Source organism: Scatophagus argus, chromosome 21 (assembly GCF_020382885.2).
Source record: "Scatophagus argus isolate fScaArg1 chromosome 21, fScaArg1.pri, whole genome shotgun sequence".
NCBI classification, from domain to species: Eukaryota; Metazoa; Chordata; class Actinopteri; family Scatophagidae; genus Scatophagus; species Scatophagus argus.
In genome coordinates this window covers 17,258,491-17,285,080 of record NC_058513.1, presented here as the reverse complement: position 1 = coordinate 17,285,080, position 26,590 = coordinate 17,258,491, and the positions used below count along the sequence as shown (strand labels likewise).

The 26,590-nt window shown below is 43.6% G+C and overlaps 3 protein-coding genes across 6 annotated transcripts in view; 2 read left to right on the top strand and 1 right to left on the bottom strand.

Moving 5' to 3' along the window:
• myo1d (myosin 1D) overlaps positions 1–10,889 on the top strand; it is an 83,333-nt gene extending 72,444 nt beyond the window's left edge. The window contains exon 22 of the mRNA XM_046376529.1: positions 6,690–10,889. Within this exon, the coding sequence (XP_046232485.1) occupies positions 6,690–6,846 (157 nt within the window). The 3' untranslated portion in view covers positions 6,847–10,889. The remainder of the gene's footprint in view (positions 1–6,689) is intronic.
• Positions 10,890–12,092: 1,203 nt separating this feature from the next.
• Positions 12,093–18,021, bottom strand: cdk5r1b (cyclin-dependent kinase 5, regulatory subunit 1b (p35)). Of its 3 annotated transcripts, none has more exons than XM_046378179.1 (3): positions 17,716–18,021; positions 15,361–16,455; positions 12,093–14,775 (listed from the first exon to the last, which is right to left on the bottom strand). In XM_046378179.1, exons 2-3 carry the CDS (start codon positions 16,263–16,265, stop codon positions 14,754–14,756), a joined length of 927 nt encoding a protein of 308 aa, XP_046234135.1. In that variant the 5' UTR covers positions 16,266–16,455; positions 17,716–18,021; the 3' UTR covers positions 12,093–14,753. The 3 variants fall into 3 exon arrangements, with proteins under 3 accessions (XP_046234135.1, XP_046234137.1, XP_046234138.1); XM_046378181.1 differs by having other exon boundaries at positions 15,361–16,452; XM_046378182.1 differs by lacking the exon at positions 12,093–14,775 and having other exon boundaries at positions 15,357–16,455.
• Positions 18,022–18,877: 856 nt separating this feature from the next.
• psmd11b (proteasome 26S subunit, non-ATPase 11b) lies at positions 18,878–26,169 on the top strand. 2 transcript variants are annotated; one of them, XM_046377509.1, is made up of 13 exons: positions 18,878–19,035; positions 19,980–20,081; positions 20,222–20,418; positions 21,535–21,592; positions 21,758–21,952; positions 23,006–23,150; positions 23,275–23,335; positions 23,705–23,767; positions 24,043–24,168; positions 24,621–24,656; positions 24,742–24,793; positions 24,897–25,039; positions 25,152–26,169. In XM_046377509.1, exons 1-12 carry the CDS (start codon positions 18,945–18,947, stop codon positions 25,037–25,039), a joined length of 1,269 nt encoding a protein of 422 aa, XP_046233465.1. In that variant the 5' UTR covers positions 18,878–18,944; the 3' UTR covers positions 25,152–26,169. The 2 variants fall into 2 exon arrangements, with proteins under 2 accessions (XP_046233465.1, XP_046233464.1); XM_046377508.1 differs by having other exon boundaries at positions 25,147–26,169.
• The last annotated feature ends 421 nt before the right edge of the window (positions 26,170–26,590 follow it).

The window sequence follows — 26,590 nt, the reverse complement described above, 5'->3', positions numbered from 1 at the left end:
AACCCAACAACAGAGAACTGGGGGAAAATGTATAAAATATTTATTCACAGATAACAAAAGGCATTTTATTCAAGACACCTCGGGGGCCCTGAGGGGCCTCTTGATAGTCAGCACCTCTTTTCCACCCCACTGCAGCACCCCAGATCTCGCTTACTGTGCATAAAGAAGCAGAAATACTTGCTTGGCATATTAACAAGCAGACATCTTTTTAGCTGGTGTTTACTGTTCACGTATGATCCACCTTCAAATGGAGCCTCATGGGAGTTCTGGGTTTAGCTATCATAATACTGCACGGTCCAATGAGTCTCACGGGACGGCATCTCTCATGTTGGAGAGTTTGATGCTCATGTAGGTTCGCGGTGTCATCCAGCGCTCACGTTTGCATATCTCCTGACCCGTCTCTTTGTCTCGTGCAGAGGCCTGCGGCAGCACTGACGCTCAGCCGCATCTTTGATGTGAGCCTCGCTCTGGCAGCTCCACCCCTGGACTGCACTTCTCCATGTACACTGACCTCTCGTTTTTTCTTCCCTCCTTTCCCCCCTTCTATACACTTTTTAATCGATACCATTTTTGCTCCTAGTGCAGTTTTTCACCGTTTTTTTTTTTTTGATGTCCTACTTTAGTAATCTCTCCCATTGTGAGCACAGCTCTTCTTCTGCTGCAAGGAGAAAAGATAACAGCTGTGAAAGGGAACGCACAATTAGACATGAAAGGAGACATCCATACCCATATTTACTGTGCTTTTACAGCTTAGTAAATACTGCGAGCAAAAGCTGCCTTGTGTCGTAATTTAGTGTAGTAAACCTGCCGGAATAACTCAAAAAGGCTGTAGCAGAAGTTTTTGTTCTCGGTGGTTTGCAGCTGTCTTGTCAGGCTCTACAACACTCAAAAAGACGCCTTTTGTCAAACTAGAGCTGAAATCTGAAGCATTTTTAGTAAATTATTTGAAAGGTGAAAAGTTTGAATAAGTTGTTAGAGAGGATGAGTGCAACACTGCATCATGCACAAATTATCTACAGGCCAGTTTGGTTCTGATTTGTTAACCGTGACTTTTGCTGATCTAAATAATGTCTGCACTCCTGAGACGCCTCCTCCTCGTGATAATCTGAAGCATCATCAACACACCCACCATGCCATCAAAACTGCTTGAGTTCAGCCTCTCCCTCTGCATTTTCTCTATAATTCATACACCACGTCTGCAGTTGCAGTACTATCAGATCTGTATAACTCGGGCACCGTGATGCTAATTAAAGACCTGCACTCACAAAGCAGTTTTCACACTTTGAACCAGTCCACAGCCCAGCCAATTTAAACTGGGGCAGACGGAGCCTGCACAGTTTCATCCATCCATACTGGCGGTGATGATCGTCCAGGACAACAACTGGTCCTCCTAGTGAAGGCCCGTTCAGATTTGTGTCGGTCTGATGCAGGTGTGTGGATGCCCCGTGTGTTTGTGCTGCTCTGTGTTGCCTGCTTTGCATTTCCATTTCCACTGCAGTATGAATGTAAGACACGGGAGCACGTGAGACGTGTGATGCGGCCATGTGACACAGACAGAAGGTGCGACGGCAACAGGAAGAGGGAGATGCTGTGTCAGGTCTGGTGTCAAATGCAAATCCATGTATTTAAGTGGGGAGAGAGAAATCTAGAAAAAGCATGAAGGGATACTGAAGTATGGGCTGACTCCACAGTGGAGGAACGTTGCAAAGTACATCAGTGTTAGCATTTAGCTCAGTTCAGCCTCAGAGTGCAGCTAGCATAAAAATGGCATGCTAGCATGCTATTTAGTAGGCTAAAACAACATGTGAGGTGTTTTTAGCATGTCTGAAACCAATAGTGTGAATATTCCCAAATTCAAGCTTTGAACACTACGCTGGCATAAATATCCCACAATGCAATGCAGCAGTGAGTATTACTGAGCAGTATCTGGCTTAGTGGTCTAAGGTGCATGCTAAGTGCAACATCCCTGATTTAATCCCGGCCTTGTGGCATGTAATCCTCCTCGTTTCGTTCTGTTTCCTGTTTGTTTCTACTGTCACTACCATGAAGGGGAACGATACCTGGAAACAAGCGTACAGTCTAACATTTGCACCACATAATCCCATCCAGAGCTTGCAGCCAGCGTTTAAATCTCCCTGCTGCTCCTGGTCCATGTGTGCGGTGCTTTTGAAAGACTGTCTGAACCTGCTGTGCACGAGGAGTGTGCAGGAAGAGCCTGGCTGTCCGTCAGTCATGAAGGCAGCGCGGTTCTGCCTGCAGTGTGCTTTCCTTCAGCCCTGCCGCATGGTGCCTGACCTTCACACACACACACACACACACACACACTGTCAGGAGAATACATGCAGTATACATGTGTGGATGCTTTCTTCTCACTCCTTGCATTTTCTGTCTTGATCTCAGTGTGGTCTCACAAGCTGAAATATTGATGCTGGAGTGTTTTTTTTTTGTTTTGTTTTGTTTTGTTTTTTTTATCAAGAAAATGATATGACTTGGTCAGTGCTGTGTGTGTGTGTGTGTGTGTGTGTGTGTGTGTGTGTGTGTGTGTGTGTGTGTGTGTGTGTGTGTGTGTGTGTGGAGGAGAACAGCTCTGAGTCTCTGACATATTAACAGCATGGGTTCACCTCCTGCTCATGTCTGTACCAACCTGCTGGGACTGTGTGTGTGTGTGTTGTTTTGTTTGTGTACCAACAGTCCTTTGCTTCTGATTGGAAGGTTTATTTGTTGTGTTCCTGCATACTTTGGGCACAGAATCTGCACTGCTCATAATCACTGGCCTCCTCCCCATCTCTATCGTTTATCTTGCTCAGTGACTAACTATCTTCATTTTCCTTTGATGCAAATATTTGTCTCCTTCATTACCGTCTCCTCGAGAGTTGATTAAATAGGATTGTGCCTGGAATACAAATGATATCTTTGATTAATACGACGGAGGGACTTGGACGCTCAAGTGCTTTTATGCTCATTTGAAGAGCAAAGTCGGATAAATTTGTAACGATGCTTCCCAGTGCTATCTGACCACATGTTAATCAGATCGTTTTTTCTGTCTTCGACCTTGAATTAGTTTTATTCTTCACTGCCACTGTTTTAGCTCCTTCACCGGCTGGCATAATGTCCTATGATTCTCCTGTTTCGCTCTGAAATGGCTCTGTCATCTTAGTTGGAAGTGGGGAAGGATCCAACTTTGATCATCTCCTCAAAGTCCAGATTCTTTATAGCAAGTCAGCTCTGCAGATTGCCCCTCCTCCCCACCTGCAGCGCTCATATATTTTTCAGCAGCAGAGAGCTTGGGGGAGAGCCAGGTACACTATTAGAGGGATGACTCAGAAGTAGGACTGGATGGCCTCACAGACTGGAGGTAATCCTGGCTGCTCAACCTGAAAATAGCCTGCATCCCACTTCCCTTTCTCATTCCGCAGCACTTCTCTTCAGTCTGATACCTTTCAGCACCCTTACTTTTTTAACTTTGTCTCTCCTAGAAATCACTTTCGACAAACTCTCTTTTTTGCCATGCTTAAACTCTTCCTCGAGCCTCCAGAGTTTTGTTCCCAACTTTTATTTTCACTTCTATTTCATTTAAACTCACATTCCCTCTTCTTTCCCTTCTCCTTATCCTCCCTCCTTCCAAAGAAAGAGGATGTACTTTTGGGAGCAAGTGAGCCTGGACTCACATGGCATGAAGGGCGAAGACACACAAAGGGAACTGGGGGGTAGGGAAAAGGAAAAAATTGATTTTCCAGTCGGCGAGGCCATCCAGTGAAGGACTAAGTCTGCCCTCGGGGCTCTGACTGGCCCAGGCCAGCCTCTAATGGGAAAGGGCGGGCAGTGACCTTAAGACTCCACTGATTGTGATTTTCTATTCAGAGATGAAGTGTTCTGTTGGTTTTTATTGGAATGCCAGCGTGCTCATCCAGAATCCAGATCCAGATCTTTGGATCCGATCAGAAAGGTGTCAGAGACTCATTTGGTGTACCCACTGGAAGCTTTGTAAGGGTTTTGTGTGTGTATTTGTTTGTGTGTTTCTGTGAGTGTGAGTCTAACCCTGTTTGCCCTTCACGAGGAGCACAGCACAGTTTCCCCTCCGGCATTTCAGTGAGATGGAGAAGTAACAGGATGAGAGACGGACAGAGAAAGAGACACAACACACACACACACACACACACACACACACAGTACCATTGGCTGGCTGGCAGCCATGACAGATGGGGGAGTTCAGTTCATGGGGGTTGCCATGGAAACCAGCATCAGCGCTACCCTGAGCTTCTCCACTCTGCATGAGCCGAGATGCAGAGAGGCTGCAGAGGAGTACAGCGTGGGCAGCAGGAGCCTTTTGCTTGTTGTTTATGACTTATTGTTGTTGCGCAACAAGTCGGTGTCATCGGGTCCTCGATTCTCTTTTTCCAACTTTAGACTGGAGGGACCGAGATGGGCGGCTTGGTGTGACTCTGGCAGTAATTGCAGTTAATGGATTTGTTTACGAATGACCACGGGCAGCCGTGATCGGCGACTGTGCCAGTGAGAAAGTGTGTCACGCCCGAGCACTCGAGTGAACGCACAGATCATGTGTGTTTATCGCACGTCAGCCTTTTACATCCACCACACTTCATCTTCTCATTCCCCCTGCACACTTACACCACATCACATTTCCCTCTCCGCACTGTCAAAATGAATGCCTTTTTCTCCTCACTCTTTGATTCCCGTCATCGATCCTGTTTAAGAGCAAACGAGGCAAAGCACCCATTCACGCAGTAATGGTCTAACTCGATGTGACAGGCGCTAAAAGCCAACTGCGCTGCTGCAGCTCCAGCCCAGCAACACCATATGGATCATTACTTCAGCAGGACTGCTGCTTGACATCTTCTCTGTTATTCGTCTTAATTTTCTTGGTCAGCGTGCTCAAACATGTACGCATACACACAATCTCTCCTGAGTGAGAGGATTTCATGACGTGCAGCAGCACAACCCAACGTATACGCTCTTATTCTCTCCCACACACACTCTATACACTCATCTTACTACAATACAGCTGCACTCCCACATCACAGACCCATGATGGTAGAGACAACTCATCATGGCTTCTTTTAAATTCTCTTTGTTGCTTGAATGTTTCCATACGAGAAGCTACATGCTAATATTAATTTCCCAGCCTGGGATCAATAAAGTGTATCTATCTATCTATCTATCTATCTATCTATCTATCTATCTATCTATCTATCTACATCATCTCACCGTTCAATTAAACTGCTGCCCTTTTTAAATGTATAGTTCCACAATTTGGGAAATGAAGTTCCTGCCGATTGCTTAAGTGCCAGTGAAATTCCATGATTCTCAATATCCAATCCAGTACAGCACAATAAATCTCATGTATTTACATGCAATTCTTTATATTTGTGCTGTGAAGGATGGCAGCCAACTACAAGCTGTGGTTACATTACGTTAGCCTAAATGTGGTAGCCTTTAGCCGTTGTCATATGGAACGTAGTTGTCCACACAGCAGTGCCAAACATATATAATGTTAATATGTGTGTCAGGATAACAAAGATATTTCTTATCTACTTGACTTGAATTGAACTTTTGCCTGAATAGTTCAATTGCACCATTTGCACATTCATTTTGTCCAGAAGGGGGCACATTTGGCAGATTATTTTGGAGTTTAAAATGCCTTATTGAAGCTCTTATCTGCACCACAGCACTTCATCATGCTTATTTTCTGAGCAGAAATATCGCCGTCATTCGGTGGTAACCTGAACGATGGCACGATCTCAACCTCGATGACCTCCAACAAAATGGTGGAAAAGTCACCACCGCCCACACAAATATCCATATGTGCGTACGTGAAAGCAGAAAACGCCACATGCTGCTCATTCTGCCTGGACTCACGTAAACAAAATACCACATGGACCAACAGCACTGTGAACAATACAGACCGACAAACACATTTTGTTTTACACATTTTCTCTGCCAGCACTTCAGAGCTGTTAAAAGTCAAATCAAATTTAAGCTCCCTGCAGCGTCGTCGTAACAAGCAGAACATGTAGTCGGTTCGTGGAATTCGGTGACAGCACAGCATGAACGTCCAATCAGAGTGACTGAAAACACGTATATGTGTGGGTAAAGTAATACAGCGTCTTCGATGCAGCATCCTTCTCATGCTCACCAGTCCGACTGTAAGGGTCTAATGCTATGTTAGACTGGCTGTGATAATGTGCCTCAATGAGTTTATGCAGAACAGTTGTTGTTGTTGTTGTTGTTGTTGTGTGTGTGTGTTTATGTGTGAGTCAGTGTGATTTATGGCCCCAAACAGTAATGTGTTTGTGTGTGAGAGAGAGTATGACTGCGCATATAAAAGTATACAGTAGTCATGTGTGTGTCGGAGGGGGGATTTGTGAGATTATGATGCTGTGTGTGAGAGCAACAATGATTTATGGCCCTCATATTTCTCCTCACATACACTCTCGCATACATTCTCTCTCTCTCTCTCTCTCTCATACACACACACAGGTCACTAATGGATCTGCATATTTTATTCCTGTGCATTAAACTATGACTGAATGTAATGTGAAGCCACTGAGGCAAGCTGCTTGTGTATTGGAGCAGCAGCATTAAGAGCACGAGTAAACTTTGATTATATCTCTAAATGTTTCCTGGTGAGCATCCTGCCAAAATCCCAATCGTTTATTGTCTCTCTGCAGTGAGAAGAGGAAGCTGCAGGTCAACATCGCGAGTCCCATCCAGTGCAGCATGAACGGGAGGAAGTGCACAGTCATCGTGGAGCCCAAGATCAACCAACCACAGCCAGACTTCACCAAGAGTCGATCCGGTTACATCCTGGCTGTTCCTGGGAACTAAACCAGGCCAAACGAAAACCAGAAAAACAGTGACAGCTGATATAAAACCAGGCCGAGATGATGATGATGATAATGATGATGATGATAATGATTCAGTTATTGTGTTTTTCTGCAGAGCTGCTCATCATGTGACAGTAGCAGCTCTGAAGGAGGATTGGGTTAATTGAATCCTCACAATGCAAAGCCATGCCAAATTTGACCCGTTTGGTAGATTTCTGTGCAGTGTCACTGCAAACAGGAAGTGTATGATGCGCCTACATGCAAAACGTTATTAGCTAAACAGTTTGTTTTTTAAAAAATGCACTACAGGATAATCCACCAGAGTGGTGTGGTGTTCTTTCCTTTGTTAAATCCAAATTTCTAATGATTTGTTTTGTGCAATATTTACTTTACTGTCGATGAAAAATTGTGGTAGTCAAGGTGAGAGGAGATTATGTGGCAACTGTTCTCTGAACCACTGATGTTGCATAATTTGGAAAAAAAAAAAGTTCAATGGCTTTGCAGGATTTTATAATCCCTGCAACTTCCTGTGCAGGAGCCACATCAAAGGCGAAACCCCCAAAAATGAAGTAAGATGATATTTATGTATGGCTTTTTTTCTTACACTCAGCTTTGATTATCTGCTCTGGAAGAGAAGAAAACACTTTTTTTTGATTTATATTCTAAGGAATAAAAATGTTAACGACTTTAATTGAAAACTAGCCGACCGACGTGGTAAACGAAAGGAAATGCAGCGTCCACTTACTGATGAAGTCCACTTTTACTTCGTCAAATGTTTACAATCACAAATGGGAACAAAGCGTGAAAATGTGATGCGGTGGTTCAGTCAGTGTCTGAGGCACGAGTTCCCAGTTGGATTCGTGGTTAGTTTGTTCGTCACAGGATGTGCTGAGCATATCCTGAACATCGCGGCCTGCTCCATACAAAGCGTTAAAATCTACTAATTTAAATCTTGCTTCTTATATTCTCTGCTGCAATGTTTGTACTTTTATAATACTCGGATACAGCTTACATATCAAAGGTTAGAATATACTTTAATTACGAACGTCTATACTATACTGCATTTAAGTATAAAAGGGATACTGTAATGAAAACTGAATAACAGATGACAAATATGAAGATATGCTTTTTTTTTTCCCGAGAGGTAATTTGAGTTCATCTGCTCTTGAACTGTAAGACTTAATGCTCTAGCTTAGCAGCAGAGGCCAGTAATGTACGATCCCGTGTGAACTGCAGCTCCTGAACGTAGTCTCATTTGCTGTCTTTGTGCTGAGTGAAAGGCCCGATGACATACATCCTCTTCATCAGAGAGTGTGTGTTCTGGTTGTGTGTTGGTTCGCTCTTTCAGCTCTCCTCTTCTTGGCTCTGGCACTGAGAGTCTGGCTGGTGTCCACAGTGACAGAGTGAAGACAGAGGGGCTATGAAGTCTGCTGGCCCGGTTCACCTCCCTGTCCGATGATGGCACTGACTTTCGGACTGTTTAGAGACTTGGTTTTCATCCGACGCTGCTGCTGAACTCCCCTCGCTGTCCTCAAAGCCAAATCACTCAAATTAATTCATCGGCACTTGAACACTTTTGTTTGTACTGTTCTCGCAAACTGTCGAATGTGTTGAAACCGATCACTCTAATTATTCTTTTGTAAGTGTTAGCACATCACAATATGTTCTTATTCCACCTGCTTTATAAATTAATGGCAGCACAGATTAGCAAAGCGAGCTTAAGGCTCATATCTGAACACTGAAGTGTGTCTCATGAGTGTCTGGATGTAAAATAAAAGAGGATGCAACACTTTCAAGATGGTTTGCTGCTAGTAAAGTTGAGCAAAGCTTGTGAAGGTTTACTTCACCCTACAAACAAGCACACTGAGTGCAGCGATGCTGATCTTCTCATTCGTCCCAGCTTTGAGTCTTCATGTGCTCAGACATCCACATGACAGATAGATCAGAGACGCACTTTACTCCACTGTGGCGAGCCAGGCGGCCGGTGGCACACTTAGTGATTCCCTGGTTGTTATCATTGAGAATTTTATGGTGACGGTTAGTTCCTCCTTTACCGAACCCTCCCCTGCCTCTTCCGCTCTCTGGTGGTTAATTGCTCTCTGCTCTGCCAAATAATAAAAAGTCCATCTCCGGACAAAGAGCACGTGATGGCACCAGAGCAGCTTCTTAATGGACCTTGTGGTGAGGCTGTTTTCTCAGCTGGATGAGAATTCACTCTGAAGCTCTGCTTCAAAGCAGACATGGACAAAGAAGTCCTTAGTAAGCAGGGGGAAAAAATGACCCTCATAACTCCATGACAGCTGAGCAAACTCTACTCATGAAGCTCATGTGAGGGTCAAAAGCTCTAGAAGTCTCAGTGTTGCTGAATGTGACTAATTCATTCAGGGCATATCGATATGAAGGTCATCATATGATGCAGAAATGTTATCGTCTCTCCTCCGGCAGAGATTTGACCAAGTAAAGAGCACTGACTGTCGTAAGTAAGGATGGACAGCCCAAGGTGATGAATCGGAGCTCCCTCCCTCGACGTCTGGCCTAGTTGAGGAGGCAGACGCACTCTTCTGCACTTCATTTCAGCGATAAGGAAAACTGGCTAGCAGTCATTTTAGCCACAGCGGCACAGTCCTCTAATTGTGCCCGAGTGTTGTCTGAACACAAGTCGTTTATCTTAATTAGTTTGTCCGTGCCCCCTGTCTTTGGAAGGAGCAAATCTCCATTGTACCTCGCAGCTTTGTGGTGGCTGTCCTTGTCCTGTTGCTTGATAAGGCGCTTTGATGCAGAAACGAGTTGTTTGGGGAAACTGGTGCATTCGCAGCATGGATTAAGGAAGTGACATGGGTAGCTTTAATAGACGGTTTTCAAAGGAGCTCAGGCACAGGAGCTGCCTGATGAGAGAGTGTGTGTGTGTGTGGACTGTAACACTGCAGCTCTCCTTATCCTTCAGCATGGTAATCTCCCACAGGGCCTCTCCTCTCCTCTCTGCTCTGCTATTCACCGCTCATCATTAGGATGGACTCCATGTCACTTCTCACTTCAGCGCTTCTCTCTCTGCTTTCTCGAGGCAAAAGGGGGCTGGAGAACAAAGCCTCGCTCGGCCTCCTCTCCTTCTCTACTCCCTCGGCTTTCTTCTCGTCTCTCCAGCCCTCGCTTCATCCCTCCCTCCTTCTCCACTTTCCTCCCTCAGTCAAATCACTTTGCTTCTCGCCCGGTTGGGCTGACTGTACCGTCCTGCAGGGCAGCGAAGGTTTTCCCGTTATTCTGTTTTTTTGTTTTGATTTGTTTTGGGTTTTTCCTTCGGCCGTCCTGTGCCCGGGAGGTGTGGAAACAAACCGAGAAACTATGCCAGCAACAAGAACATAGCATCAGACAATAGGAGCTAGTAGTTCAGCAACTAAAAGTGACCTGAAATGTAAATACTGTGGAACCAAAACTTACTAAAGGTTATTGTCGTTCTGTATCTTTTATTACTGATAACAAATTCAACAAAATTGATGTTTGTGCGTGTGCAGACCAAATCAGCAAAGATTACTTTTCCATTACATGCACTTCATGACAAGTTTAAAAATCACTGGCTTTTGTAATTACCCCTTTAAAATGGGCGATGAAGAATGTCAGACATGAATGTTAACACTTGGAGACTCGTGCCATCGTGTTCCTCCCTGTAACTGCTCCTCATCGTGGGATGTTTGTGTTTTTGTTCCAGAAGCATCTGACTCTCTTATCAATCCTGTCCAGCCAAAGGGGAACAAATTCCACTTTTCTTTTTGATTATTTATTCCATATTTCTTTGGCTTTAAACAAACTCTGTATGTATACACCAGTCATCCAGTATGTGCCTAATTTTATATTAAGTTTATATTCTAAATATTTGTGATTACCAACCTGTAACTTCCAGATCGAGTCTGAAGGGAACTTCACCGTTGTAATACTATTTTTTTGAGCAAATGTATTCTGTGTAAATGCAGATTATGCATTTCATGATGTCCTGTAATGAAAAAATATATTTCACTAATCATTTTATTAATAAATTTATTTGCTTCAGTAGCTGCTGCGTTTAGTTGATTTCCAAGCTTGTGTGTGAGGGGGTGATCGGACAGCTGCACATCAGACTGATGCTGCGTGGACTCGGACGTTTCCCTCGGCTGGTCCCAGTCCGTAACGTGCCGTGTGGTAATAGCCTGTTCGAGCTCAACCTTAATCCACCCACTAACAGCTGTTTTCACCGAGTGACGTCGACACGGTTAAAACCCCTGCAGTCGGCATGACAACGCCGCTTCCCACTGCCACTGTGTCAGCCATCAGCAGATACCTCAGCAGGGGTTTGTGAGCCACTGGCTGATGGATGACTGATTCTCTCTCCCTCTCTGTCTCTTTTCCCCCCAAAGGCGGTGACTAAGACAGGACTGGCTGCCCTGATGGTTAAATAAATGGGAGCTAATGGACAGAGAGTGATCTGTGACGAGTGAGCTGACCCAAACTAATTTATGTGAGGGGGACTCTCAGTGTGTGTGGTGATACAGCACTGACTCCCAGCCAGGGGCGCATGTTTCCCAGTCTTTGTCTCTAACTTTAACTTTTAACTTTAACTTTAACCAAACTGATTATCACAGGAGGGAGTCACAGCTTTTAGTTTTGGGTCTCCCGGGTCATCAAAAGCACCGTATAAGGATGTTTGTTCTTCAAACATCCACCAGAGCCACTGACTCCACATATTAACACCTTCAATCAGAGAGGAAGGGAATTGCTGTCTTTTATATCTTTTTTTTTTCTTTTTTTAAAATCTATTTAGCCTATTTTGACAACAAAGGTCCTCTGCGGAGAGCCAAGAGGATCCATTATGTGTCTCCACCATTAGGCCGCTGGACGCTCTGTGTTTCCTATCAAATGTCAATAACACACACAAGAAACACACATCGCAGGCACGTTGGTGTTTCAGTGTCTTTGCTCAAGGTCACCTTAAACTCAGACCTGGGCAAATTGTTCCACAAAGGGCCGGTGTGGCTGCAGGTTTTCTTTCCAACCAAGCAGCAGCACACCAGACTTGACTCATTTAATCAACTGATCTCAGTCTTCAGACAGTTGATTGGTCAAACTGTGTGCTCTTGGTTGGTTGGAGCAAAAACCCGCAGCCACACCGGCCCTTTGTGCCCAGGTCTGCCTTAAACAGTCACTTTACGATTAATAGCCTAAACTTAGAATCACAACTGCCCCAGAAGTGACTGTTGTTAAGAATATTTGAGTAAAATGTAATGGCAGCTTCCGGGCATGAATGTGTGCAACCTCCTCAGTGAAACTTCCTTGTATGAATAAAGTTGTTTTTTATTGTTTGTTTGTTTGTTTTTTAAAGACATGTTGAATAATGTAAAACTAAATGAGCGCACATCAGTCCACAGCTGGAGGCACAAAGAGACAAGTGGTGGCCTTGAACGATCAGTGCATTTTATTTTTCCATCACAGTACAAAAATAAATTAAAATAAGCAGAAACCAACAGAAAAAAAGTTTCAATTACAGCAACAGCTTGTTTGTCTTTTTCAAAAGAACAGAAAAAGAAAAGGAACATTTTTATTGAACAGCATCGACACCCCTCCCTCAAGTCCAGGTACTGGTGTGGTTGGTGTATGCTCCATGTGTGTAGGAAAACAACATGTCACACATTCTTCTGTACAAATAAAACGCTGTCAGTCGCTCTCTCTCTCTCTCTCTCTCTCACACACACACACACACACACACACACACATTCGCGCACATGTGCAGCCATCCAATGCCTCTCTTTTTGGAGTTCTTGACCACTGTTTTGTTTTTTTTTGTTGTTGTTTTTTTTCTTTAAATCTACAAAGTACGCAACGAGATACAGAAAAGAATTTGACAGAAGTCTTTAACTATCACTCGAGTCTTTTTTTCATATTTTATAAGATTCTGAAAGTATTTTCTCAAACAACTACTCAATGATGCAAAGTGGAAATGAATGGCACATTTCAACCCGGTGGACAGAGAGATTCTTATTGAGGCCCTTTAGCCCGATGCCCTGCTTTAATCTGCCAGAGCAGAAGCCCGTCCAAAGTGCGTGTCCCCCTGTTGTGCCAGTACAAACACTCCAAGTGATCTGATCTAACTCCACATGGTGGACACAGTCCCACAGCTCAGGTGGTGTCCCTCAGAGCTCTTCTCTGCCTCACAGTAACACTGCAGCAGAGACGAGCCTTCCATTGTTGGGACCAAAAGTCCGTCATGCTTTTTAGACCAATTTTCAGAACACTGTGAAAGAAAGAGAGTGCGCACAACTTGTCCATATTGAGATGTGAAAACCAGTAAAAACATTTCTCACACATTTCTAGATGGAAATACTGTCGTTTCTCCAATGATTGCAGTCATTGTGGCTGCAGTTAAGTAGCTTCATGTACTCCTAGAAAATAAAAACAGTACGTGTCTCAGTTGTTCTGCATGCTTCCTGGTTTGGACGTCGTTGCCATCGCACACTGCAGTGTGATTGAAAATGTGATTGTTCCTGTGGAGGTCACCTCATCTCCTACAGCCCCTCTAATGTGATGTCACCTCCCGTTTGATTTACAAAGAGGTGATGCTGATGGATTATCCTCAAGGTAAGCTGTGCTTTCCTGCAGTGATGCTGAACGAGTGTCACTGAAATAATTTATTCCCCTGGAAAAATGTGTGTGCTTTCTCTCTGATATGTGGGACAGCAGGTTGGGTTAGCTCATCGTGCAGGCCAAAGATGTTCTTAGGACATTTTCTTAAAGTAAAGTCAATGATGTGTTGTTCTGTCAAGGTGTCCTTGATGATGTCACTTTGGTGATGGTCAGATTTGACATTGGTTTCGACCCAAGGGATTTTCAATTGGGTATTCATCAATACAATCCTACAACATTCATTTGCGTAAACCAGATCAATCTTCATTCCCACCAAAGATAAGCACACCTGCTAAGCCAGCCGTAGCCTCTCCATGTGTTTCCCTTTTCAACGTCTCTCATCTCATTTACATTAAATGTGCCTAAATAAATACATAAATGGCAATAAATTAGGTGTCAGTAAGTAGTTACCAGAAAACCCACCCGATCAGTCAACAGCCAGACAAACAGTCCAGTATCTCAGACCTGTGGGATTTTCATCAAAGATATGGCACTGTTTTAACATTTTCTACGCTGAATCATAAGCACAAAAATCATTCCAAAGTGGTTGCAACACAACCTATAGACAAAAGTACAAAAAGAATTTCCCTTGTAAACAAATAGCCTATTTTAGCAAGCATAGCTAAAAAAACTAGTGTCACTTTGTTCACAGCATTCTCTAATGCAGATGCAGTTGGATTACAAATCAAGTAAAAAGAAGAAAAGTAATAGTTGCTCCTGCCCTCCCGGAAACTCTGTAAAATTGCATGGCACACGTGCAAAACATTACATTTCTAAGTAAAAAAAAAAAAAGAAAAAAAAGAATTGAAAGAAAACTTGTTCCAGAAAAGCAATAAATAAGCCTCCATAGGTGTAAGCCTCTGGGGAGTAAAACAGCCATTAACTTGTTCTTTTATTTTTTTGTCTAGAAGAAAATAAAGCAGGTGTTTCTGAACACACACACACAGTATGACCACTCATCATGGGCCACACGTCCTCTGGTCTTCTTATCAAAAGTCCCACAATGCAGTGTTTGCTTATTGTCCATTCAGTCTTCCCTTGTGCAGTCCTGTTGCAAAGCCACAAACAGAAACCCACAACAATAAAGTGGATCCAGCTTTGACGGCCCCTGCTGTTCTTTCAGATATGCATTGCAGGCAACAAACAAACAAAAATGTCCAGTCGTATCCGTATGAATGAAGGGGATGTGGTGTCGGCATTCCAAAGAGCCAGGAGTTTGCAGCCGGGGATGCATGTTCATCCACGATGCATGAAGAAAGCCAGTCAGGCGATGGCCCTCACCCTCCTGCAGTAGGCAGTGCACATCACATCGTCAAACAGTCAGAAGGTCACTGGCAGGCTGCTGCAGCCTCAGTCTTGTCCACATTCATTGCTGTAGATGTATGCTTCCTTTTCTAATTTTTTTTTGTCTTTTTTGTCTGAATTCATATAGATATACATCTGTATGTTAGCAAAGGATTTACCCAAGTCTGGCATTTTTTGCTTATGTATCGTTGACAAAAAAGCTTTCATTCTCAGGCTTAGAGAAAATCCCTCTTTTGCTTGTCTGAAAATAGAATTTGGCCTTGATTATTTCATGTTTTCAAGAGACAAAAAGCTTGACATTGCCTTTAAAATCCTATTTCTCACTTTTTTTCGTTTCATCTGTTAGCAAACACAATGCAAACATTTGAAATCCCCCCCCAATCCAGAGTCGAAGGTTGTGTTCCTAATAGATACAAAGGTGTAACTAATGTCAAATGCTTCCTAATTGGCCAAGTCCAACCGCAGTTGGGGCAATAATAAATAAAATGCCAGACTGGAGTATCCCCTTCCTCCTCTGAACCATTTGACCCCCCCCATCCCCACCCCACCCCCAGCATCCCCTCACCGGTCCAGGCCGATGAGCAAACGGCTCCTCTCCTCCTCCTTCTGGCTCTCGTTCTTCAGGTCGGCGAACACCTGAGTGAAGTAGTGTGGGTCGGAGTTGATCTGGAGCATCTTTGAGCTCATCAGGTTGATGATGGACAGGCAGCGGTCCCAGAAGGTCTCCTTGGAGCTCTCCACTAAGAAGGGTTTCAGAGGGTAGGAGATCTCGTTGCCCATGTAGGAGTAAGACAGGTAGAGGCAAGTGAGGAGCACGGCCTGCAGCTCGTGCTCCGTGGCCACCTCGGAGGAGACCACGTCGCGGCACAGCATGTAGACAAAGACCACGTTGGCAGGGGTGATGAATCCCTGGTCCTGCCAGCCTTGCAGCAGCAGGGAGCGGTCGACGCTGCGCAGCCACAGCACTGGGTCAGTGGGTGACAGGTGTTTCAGGCGGTAACAACGCCGGCACAGAAACTCCCCGAGGCAGCGCAGCAGCTCGCTGGTGGAGGCCTGGACAATCACTCTCTTTGGGGTCCCAGGGGCCACGTTGGAGTTGGCCAGGGGGGCCTTCTTGACAGACGACACTGTGTTGTTGGAGCTCTTGGTGAGAGCTGGAGTGCTCTGATCCTGGGTGAAGGTGGACAGGTTGGCGCATGACTGCGACTTCTTCAGGTTTTCATTGTTCAGGTGGGTGACATTGTTCTGGTAGTTGCCGTTGGGCTGCACCTTCTTGGAGCCTTTCTTCTTGGCCGACACGGCTACAATCCGCTTCCATGGGAGAACGTTGATGAGTGAGTGCCGCTTCAGATTCTTGTCTTTGGCGTTCTTGCTGTTCTGGACGGCTGTGTAGTGGCCCACAGTGGCCGGGCCATCCTCAAAGAGAGCCGCCTTTCGGTAGCTGGGTGACAAAGACAGCACGGTTCCCATGGTGACTGAGGGCGGGCGTCCAGGGGCTTTAGCCGCACTGGGTCAGAAGAGCGTCTGCCAGGGGAGATCCTGAGGGTCTCAAAGCGAGTCCCGGGCTACAGGCTGCCGCTTGGCATCTAAAGCCAAGCAGGAAATTGTCCTGTGAGCTGCTGTAATTCAGCTCTCTGCTTGTGTCTCCGGATGGCCGCTGCTGGGAGCAGAAAAGATCAATAATCAGAAAAATAAATGGTGAAGGATCAATTACCTTCAAATTATCCATCAGTGTTTACAAATAGCAAACAAAATGTGTATGATCTCACGTTAGATTGTTCAGTCTACATTAGATAATATCACAGTTATCTGTTCTGTAATGTCCTGATGAATGTGAGCCTGAGTGGTTTATCTGACAGCACATCAGGCTTTTTAGCAGCATTGATTTGACTCAGTAAGTGGTGGAATGGATCAGCCTATGCTGATACTAATTAATTCAATCAGTATAAACCCATCCTCGCTGCAAATGATCAGCGTGAAAAGCAGGCGAATCGTCCCAACATAAACATTTTGGTCTGGAATTGTGCCACAGCCTGCATTCATCTGCAGCAGATCACGGAAGAAAATAAAAATCTGGGTGATTCCGCATCAGATATCCAAAGACATTGGACTCCACGTCTGACTGAAATGTATCCTATATGGTAAAATCAAAAACATTTCATAATGGGACATTCATATTTTATGGGCAATGGCCGACGAGTGAGCCACGCGCCACCCCCCTCACTAAAATGGAAGACAGAAACGTAAACACCTTATTAACAGGTGAAGGTCGTGCTCGGATGCGTTAGGATTCGGCATCCTAAAGCGCAAATCCAAGGTCATGCCATTTAGCTCCGTTTACAACTCATTTAACAGATAAATATGTGATTCTTTCTTTGCACGACGTGTTTTCATCCTCACTGCAGTGCCCGTGCACACGAAAGGCGGTCGATGGATCGACTTTGCTCACTTGCGCAGAGCCATAAAAAAGCTGCTCGATCCCCTCCATTCCATCACCCTGTTATCAACCCGACTCGGAGCGATCCCCAACAGGCCAGTTTTAAATGTGACCTTACCGGGCTAAAACTAAAAGATGCGCTGGGCTCCTTGTTGTTGTGATGAGCGGTTGTGTACATCGGGTGCTCTCCGTGGTGCTGAAACTGAGCGTCTGCGTCGAAATCAAAATGTTGGCCGTGATAGGCGGTGGCTTCAAAAATTAGGAAAACACTCATCTTTCCCCTTATCCGTTTAAAGCTCACAATATCTTGTTTGTTCGCCTACAATTTTAATATCCATATTTTTTTTAATTTGCTATCATAGTTTTTGAATTGGAAAAAACTGCGCATCACCTGTTTTAAAAAATAATAAATCCACAGATCTCTGCAATCTAAACTACTACACTTTCGACACGAATATGTTCCAAAAACCAAAACAAACTTACCAGATTTCCTGTTCAATGGGGGTAGAACTGCGTTGTAACGATGATGCTCTGCGTCCCGAGCTTGTTTTTCCTTACAAGACGCGATTAAAACGTAAAACCATTTCGGAGAATATAAATGCAACAAAGAAAATAATCCGAGCTGATGCAGAAAAGAAAAGAGGAAGCAAGCGGTGGATGAACACTCCTGGTGTAGGCGGTGGGAGGCAGTTGTGGAATGGATGCCTGGATGAAGATGTGCTCCTGGTCCTCCTGGCCGTGAGATGCGGATGCTGCGAGGGCTGATGTTGTGTTGTGTGTCACTGGCTGCGTGAGGATGCTTGACGCAAAGGCGGTGGTGGGGCGCCGCTCTGCGCTCCGTGCGCGGTGCTGCCTCTCTGCTGGGAAACAACTCCGCCTATAGCCACACACACACACACACACACACAGCAGGCGCTCCCGCAAACTGAGCCCAGTGAACTCCGAGGAGGTTTTTCTTCATAACACCATTAGCACCAGCCTAACCAAATACCAATCTAACATGAGAGCACGCACCTGTAAGCACTCGGACTGTGTGAGGTTCAATGGGCAAGACTTCCTGAATGAAAGATCTCTGTATTACATTATCCTATTTTAATCTCCGCATAGGCTTTTACAGTATCCTCAAGCAGTCTGTAATATTTAGACAGTACACCAGTGAAGGTTTGTCTGTGCACTTCATTTGACTTATGGTCACACCAATCTAGCATTTTATCATTTTGGGAAAATATTGCTGTTTTATTCAGTGCTGGACATCAGTCAGTCGTCTTTTATCAACACGATGGGGATTCGTCTAAGACACCGACACAAAGCTGTGAAAGTACAACATTAAATCCTGGATAATTTTAAATACATTATTTGGTGTTAAACTGCCGGAGTGGATGGAGTTTTTTCACATAAAAGCTATTAAATATAGGAACAAAACGTCTCACGAGCAAACTCTGTGATCCCTTTTGTCTTACAAAAATAAGCAGACAAATTTTAATATCGCTTTTATGAAGCCTAATTGATCCATATGATCAAATCAAATGCATACTGAAATGAGCTGCTGACAGCCTACATGTTTACGACCCCCACCGCCACTTTTTTGATAGGACTACGTTTCCCAATCGCCTACAAATCCCAACATGCAAATCACACACTGACGTCACACACGCTAAGTAACGGAGTGTCAGCACGTAATTTTCATTCAAGCAGCATTTTGAATAAGGAAGATGGCGGCTGCAGCGGTGGTTGAATTTCAGAGAGCCCAGTCTCTCATTAGCACGGACCGCAACGCCTCTATCGACATTCTCCATTCTATAGGTAGGTGTTCTGATAGAGTTTCGAGGTGGACACTTTTCCTCTGGCCACTGTAATGTGCTGTTTCTCAGTCAGTGGTGGCGAGGTTAGCATGTTAGCTCGTAGCGCCTAATAGCAAGAGCCGGCTGTGTGCCGTGCTGACTCACTGTTGAACCGTGGGTAACGGCAACTGCTAGTGGATGTTGGCTCGTTAGCCACTTTGCTAACTTTAGGCCCAGGCGTGAAATATGTAGTAGTTTTCAACAATGTTATATTTTTTCACACTTTATGGGTCTTGTGTTGTCGTGTCTTTGACCACAGTTTCTAAGCTAACAGCCATTAGCTCTCCTCAACTCTGTCACGTTAGCACGATTGCTATTGTAGCTAACGTCATTAGCTTGTTGTCAAAAGCCTTTAACACATTTCGCCAATGAAGTGAAAGGCAGCCCTCTGACACAGTGGAAATAACAAGTACATATTCTATTACTAATAAGATTTATTTCTGAGTTTTTGGCGAATGCTTGCTTATGTGTTTTGGTTGCGTAAACACAAGAGGAAATGGAAATCGCGTTAGAACAAACTGTAAACAGTGCTTACATTTCACTGACTTCAGATTGCCTTGTCATTACAGACCGTCAGCTGTCGAGCTGTACTCCCTGTTTATTTCTCTCACGTATAAATAGCGTGACCAAATGTTTACTTTTCTCTGTAGTTGGGCGAAGTATTTTTTTGGCATCTGACAGAAAATTAATCAGCTGAAGTTGTTTAAGTTGTTAGTCAAGCAAAAAGCCAAACATTCACTGATTCCATCTGAAGTGTGAAGAGTTGCTGCTTTTGTCAAATCGTGATTTCCAGTGCTTGGAAGACTTCGAGTCACACTAATGGATTGATTGTCTTACTTTGGCGCAGTTGGACTTTGATAAAAATGCAGTGGGTTCTGATGTCAGTTTGTTGCCTTTCTTTAACAGTGAGGAGAGATGTTCAAGAGAATGATGAGGAAGCTGTCAGGGTTAAAGAACAGAGCATTTTGGAGCTGGGGACACTCCTGGCCAAGACCGGACAGGCTGCAGGTAATAAGTCCAACTTTGATCGTTCTGTGCTGTACTTTACTTTTCAACCAAGCCTTCACATAATGGATCTATTTCTGTACTTTGTTTCCACTCTGAAATATCTATTTTTTGTTTCCCTTTTGGCGTGTGGTGGTGTTCAGAACTTGGGGGTCTGCTGAAATTTGTGAGGCCTTTCCTGATTTCCATCAGCAAGGCCAAGGCTGCCCGGCTGGTCCGCTCCCTGCTTGACCTCTTTCTTGACATGGAGGCAGCAACAGGGCAGGAGGTCGAGCTTTGTCTTGAATGCATTGAGTGGGCCAAGGCTGAAAAGAGGACCTTCCTACGACAGGCTCTGGAGGTAAGGAGGTGTAGTATAAGCTTTCAGATGCTATGAAATGATGTAAATGTAACTTGATATTGTGCAGCGTACAAGGAGATATCTCTGAAATGGAAGGTCTTCAAGTGGAACATAACCCCTGTCGCATGTTTTGGAGATACTCAAGTGAAGAGTTGGGTAACACTGTGTCAGCAAAGGTTACAGGGCTGTCAAAGGCCTTTGACACCTTCTGGCACACAAATTATGCTGTTCAAGGTTAATTATTTGCATTATGTTTGACACCTGATGAGGCAGGAATTTAAAGACATTAACCATGGGTACAACATATCCCCCAACAGCCAATGCATTTACCCAACCCTAGTTAGCACTGACATACAACACCTTTCATGATTAATGATACTGAAAACAAAAGCGATACCCCCAGACATAAACCGCTGCTGTCGGGGGACTCAAACTTAATATGTTCCAACTTGTGGAGTGGATGTCACTGTGATTTCAGACAGGTTATAGTACTGCGTTTGGTTGTTAGCTGATATGCAACAACGCCCCTGAGTCATTGCTTTGGATCAAAACCAAATGAACAGAGGACACTTGATAAATGTGTTGAAGCAAATCTGTACAGCTTGTGTGAAGAAAGGGACAATGAGAGATGCTAATACATCTACTATACTCTGCTGTCTATGAGGACTTTGTGACCAAATGACTGCCAGTAAGTTCACACTCACAGCCAGGAATATCTGGAGCTTTTGACCAAATTGTAAAACGCATAATCAGTAAGATTTTGTATTATTACTGTTTATAAAGTGTACAAGGAAATAATGGAATGAAACTCTGGCATGTTTGAATGTGTGAAAGCTGAGAAGAGGGACACTCTACAGACATGCTACAGTCTGAAAAATATTCTCCAAACAACAGTCATGTAAATGATTACAAATGTCCCAGTTTAATTAAGCAATTGTGCAAAATTTCTGAAATTGAGAGCCTTGTTGGGGCTTCCTGAGGTCAGTGACTTTTGATTTTTCTTGTAACTGATGGCATTTTGTCTTCCTGAATACCTGTTGCAGCTTTTCCACAGGTGATTGATTGTCAGATCTGTGTTCCTCTCTGTTCGTCTAACAGCGTTCTCTCTTCTTCCAGGCACGACTGATCTCACTCTATTTTGACACCAAACGATACCAGGAGGCCTTGGCTCTTGGTGAGTGTTTGGAGACGGGACATTTTTATCTTTTGATAAATGGTAGCGTCTGTCTTGATGAGATGAGACGAAAAAGAACAACTTATATTGGCACTCTGGTTGTATTTAGCCATTGCAGCAGTTAATTTACATGTTATTAACTGTTGTTCATCCTCTCTGCCTCAGGCTCCCAGTTGCTCCAGGAGCTGAAAAAGATGGATGACAAAGCTCTTCTGGTAGAGGTTCAGCTGCTTGAAAGTAAGACGTACCACGCTCTCAGCAACCTGCCCAAGGCCCGCGCAGCCCTCACCTCAGCCAGGACCACCGCCAACGCCATTTACTGTCCTCCAAAGCTCCAGGCAGCTCTGGACATGCAGTCAGGTCAGTTGGGTTCTCTGCTTTCGCTTCCTGTTTCTGTGTTCGATGTGTGTAATTATTTGTATTATTAGTATCACAGGAAATATTACAACTATGGAAACATGACATTGGACCACTTAAAAGTGCTTAAAATGTTGTTTAGCTGTTTAATGAGAGTTTTACCATCTGGTACCTGAAGAGAAAAACAAACCCCAAAATGTATTTGGGAACAGCGTTTATCATTTAATGTTTAGATTTGTCATAGCAGAAACTTAGCGGAGCTTTGCCAGTTCAGGGAGGATCGAGGAAGAAGCCCTGCAGCAGCAAACGGTTTCTAAGGGAGGACTTAACATGTCAACAAACAATTTAAACATTTATTCATCTTCCAGAAGATATGTGACTTCCCTGATCCAAACAGTAAAGAAACGTGTTGAGTTTATTTGAGGACTGTTTATCTATTTTTGTAATCAAATGATTTCTTAAGCTCTCTTCTTGATTCTGCCACTGGGGGGCGCCAGCCAAGTCTGAAGTATGCGTGTAGAATTCAAATTCTACAGTGTCTTATTTGATGGTACCACAAACTAGATAATGCTTTTGAATCTGCTCTTCATATTTGTATTGAAGTGATATAGTGGTGATCATTTTTATGGTGGTTTAGATATATTACATTTTTGTAATAGTAGTGAAAACTCCAGGAAGCAACTCTTCTCAACAGTAGACCGAAAAAGTTATATTTGGTTTGTTCCTCAGTGACTCGGCTCATTTTGTGCAGATGATGTCTCTGAGTCAGCGCTTTGTGTTTACCAGCGTGACGGCAGAGGCGCTGGGGGGCAGTGTAGTGTCATGGTTATTCATGGCTTTACAACACAGTGTGAAATGGAAAAAGAGACACGACTTTTGGCTAATTCTTCTGTGAAGCTCCACACGTGGCTTTAATAGTTCTTTGAATCGTACGATCACATAGCAGCTGTGGTGTTTATATTCAGCCCAGCGGGTTAGTCCAGTTTATGTTGGCATTTCACAGGGACTGACATGGTTTGTTTTGGCCATAAATACTAACTGTCATCTCTGTTGCAGGGATTATCCATGCAGCCGAGGAGAAAGACTGGAAGACGGCCTACTCCTACTTCTTTGAGGCCTTCGAGGGCTACGACTCCATTGACAGTCCCAGAGCCATCACAGCCCTCAAATACATGCTTCTGTGCAAAATCGTTCTCAACTTGTGAGTAGGAAGTCAAAATACAGCCTTTATTTTGATATGATGCACCTGTCCTGGCATCCACGTGATACCTCTGAACCAAGAACATTACTGACTTTATTATGTGATCATTATTTATGTGTTTCAGACCAGAGGAGGTTCAAGCCCTGATCAGTGGTAAACTGGCCCTGCGATACGCCGGCCGACAGGCACGTACCAGTCATTTCCTGCTCACAGCAGACTGAGCAAAGCAGCAGTCTAATTTATTTCAACTGTTGGCATACATCAGTTGCTTTTGTTTTTCCTGAATATTCTGCTGCACACAACATCACTCGCTGCCTTTAGAAGACCTTCTGAAATAACCTCTTGTCAACACTGCAATTTCCTATTTTTTGTAATACATCAGTAAAATCATTTTCCGGTTACTTCAGTTTCTGTCGTGATCCTTCTCATAGGAAATGGCCTTCACTGTACTGAACAGTCATCCCTGTTTTGTGAAGGAAAATAATTTCATTCACTTTGTTTCTCTGGAATGACGTTTAGAATTTCTTTTTATTTTTTTGTCATGACCCATCTAGACAGACGCACTGAAATGTGTCGCCCAGGCCAGCAAGAACAGATCATTAGCAGACTTTGAAAAGGTGAGAATCCCTTTATTCCCGTCAGATCTGTCTTAATGGATTTTCGTGCCTTGTCTGTGTGAAAATCTGTTTCTCTTTAGCTGCTGCTCCTTTCGACTGCTGGGTGTTGAGCAGAACGCACAGAAAGATTTTTATTCTGGATGATTACACCTGCAATATATTTAATGGCTAAAATCTTGTTCCATGGGTAGCTTGAATATATAACGCATCCTATGAAAGTTTTTGTGACATGCATTCACACAAATTGCCTCAAGTCACAGTTGTTCGTCCTTCAGGCACTAACAGAGTACAGAGCAGAGCTGAGGGACGATCCGATCATCAACACTCACCTGGCCAAGCTGTATGACAGCCTGCTGGAACAAAACCTCATCCGAGTCATTGAGCCGTTTTCCAGAGTACAGGTAAGGATGTGCTGGGCTGAGCTTCACAAAACTTGTCACTGTAGCACCTTACAGTTGAGCCTTGCTGCATTTATTACCAAGTCCTAAATCTTTTCAATCAAATTTTCTTGTTTGCCTGGGTTGTCTTTGTGCTCTCAGACTGTCTTAAGGGATATTCAAACAGGACAGATTTTTATTGTGAGAGCATGTATGACTTTTTGGCCCATATCAGTCACTTTTTACATGATCAAATCAGAGTTGTCCCGTTTTTACATGCCCAGTGATAATCTAATCTCACATTGTATTTTTTGCATGGAGGGTCGTACAGTCATTCTCAAAGCTAATACTGGAACATTCTTTCCATATTCAGAGCTGACATATTTATCTACTATTTTACTTGTTTATGTTTATGATCTTGATGATCTGATGCTTGTTAAGTTCTGTATTTAATTTGCCTCTCCTTCCGTTTGCAGATAGAACACATATCAAGTCTAATCAAACTGTCAAAGGTAGGCATGTATGCAGTTAACCAATTAGTCTGCAGTATTGAAAGTTTTAAAATGTGTTTGGTGACTAATTTCTTTGTGTTTATAGGGAGATGTCGAGAGGAAATTATCACAGATGATTCTGGACAAAAAATTTCACGGTAAACAGAATCGTCTGTTCTTATGAAAATACATGTCAGACATTTCACACGCAGCACCAGAGTCTTCATTGTACTGTGATATGTTGTTATGACACGGCTGCAGGAATCCTCGACCAAGGTGAAGGCGTCCTGATCATATTTGATGAGCCCCCAGTGGACAAAACATACGAAGCAGCCTTGGAAACAATTCAGAACATGAGCAAAGTCGTGGATTCACTTTACAACAAAGCCAAGAAGCTAACATAGGTAAAAACAAACAAAAAAATATTTCTACAGAGAGAGAGAGAGGTGAAGCTTGGCTTTTGTGCTTTTGATGTAGTGTCCACACTAAACGTGCCTTCTTTCGCCCTCAGAGCAGATTGCCACGGCGGTGTGATGGAGGAACTGTGTGTGTGTTTGACCAGCGTGTGTAACATTTTAAGAAGGGGACAAGGGAGAGCAACGAAAGTCCCACAAACTGCAACAAACAGGATTCCCCCATCAAACTACCCCTCCTCTCCCTCAATGGACAATTTCATCACTTCTCTTGTTTGTTTGTTTGGTTTGTTTTTTTTTTTTCCTCTTTAATTTTGATATCTCTTCAGGATTCTGTATTACACTCAGCGGCCAAATCAGGCCATCAGGGAATATTGTACAACCACAATAAAAAGATTTAAAGGTTTAAGAATACATATATGTTTATACCTGCTATAAGGTCGGGCTTACCGAGCCTTGAGCTGATTCCACTGCAACCTCAAAGGTGCAACTTTGACCTCTGCAGCCTCCGACTCTGCTACCAACTGCGAACGCAGAAACGAGGCTTTCTCCTTCTTGTCCATAATTTCAGAAGCACACTATTCAGTTTTTGGAAGGTTGGGATACTCCTTGGGATTCTGAGTTTTGGTCAAAGAGCTCCCTCTAGTTTTCATTTTTATCCTCTCCATATCAATGCCAACAGTTAAGTATCCACTGTATTTCAGAAATGTATTAAACTCACTTAATTTGTTTTTGGTTTTGTGTTTTCGTTTTAAAAGAAAAAGAAAAGAAAGAAAATCAGAAGGTTGCCACATGTCTGCCCGCCCTGCTTATGTAAGGTCATAGAAGAGACAGAATGCCATTTCACCACTCGTGCCACTTTTTCGGCGCTTCTCTTTGCCTCAGTGTTTGGGTGCAATATGAAATCAAAGGGCAGAGGTGGAGATTTATTGCCTCTGAGCGTCTGTGAGTTATCCCTGAGTGAGCAATTCTCCATTGTTAGTTTCTAGCACTAGTGTGGTATGCTAGTAACCAAACAATTTGTATGGTTTTGATTTGGTTTTGATTTTTTTTCTTGTTTTGTTTTGATTTTTTTTCTCTTATAAAGACATTTTCAAAATAAATATTTTGTATTTTAAGGATTTTGTCTTGTCTCTTGCAAAAAAGAACATGTAGATGGTAATTTGATGTGGTAACTTTGACTGACTACTCAGTGATATTTGTTTTACAGTATGAGGGTGAGAAGGCTGTGGATTTATGTCGCAAAGTGTCTTGAAATGCACTTAAGATTGGGAGTGTGACCCAGAAAATGTATGAGTGGAATTTTGTCAGAGGGAAGGTGTCTTAAGCAGTCAGAAATAATTCTTAAAAGTTACTCCAGATGAAATGAAAGGTTGCCATTTTTTAGTGAATTCTGTATTTTATCATGTCAACAGATGTTTGCTATAAAATTCAGAATTCACCTGAGTCTCTTCCTCCTGCTGCTACATGTGTCACACCTCACATCAAAGGGCATTAAATCAGTTCAGTGGACAATTTTGGATTGTCTTTTATTTGGTGTTT

Coding starts and splice junctions, on each gene's coding strand:
- psmd11b (XM_046377509.1), top strand. CDS start 18,945: ATGGCGGCTGCAGCGGTGGTTGAATTTCAGAGAGCCCAGTCTCTCATT. Junction 20,419..21,534: donor TCCTACGACAGGCTCTGGAG/GTAAGGAGGTGT, acceptor CTCTTCTTCCAG/GCACGACTGATCTCACTCTA. Junction 21,953..23,005: donor AGCTCTGGACATGCAGTCAG/GTCAGTTGGGTT, acceptor TCTCTGTTGCAG/GGATTATCCATGCAGCCGAG.
- cdk5r1b (XM_046378179.1), bottom strand. CDS start 16,265: ATGGGAACCGTGCTGTCTTTGTCACCCAGCTACCGAAAGGCGGCTCTC. Junction 14,776..15,360: donor TTGCTCATCGGCCTGGACCG/GTGAGGGGATGC, acceptor TGCCTACTGCAG/GAGGGTGAGGGCCATCGCCT.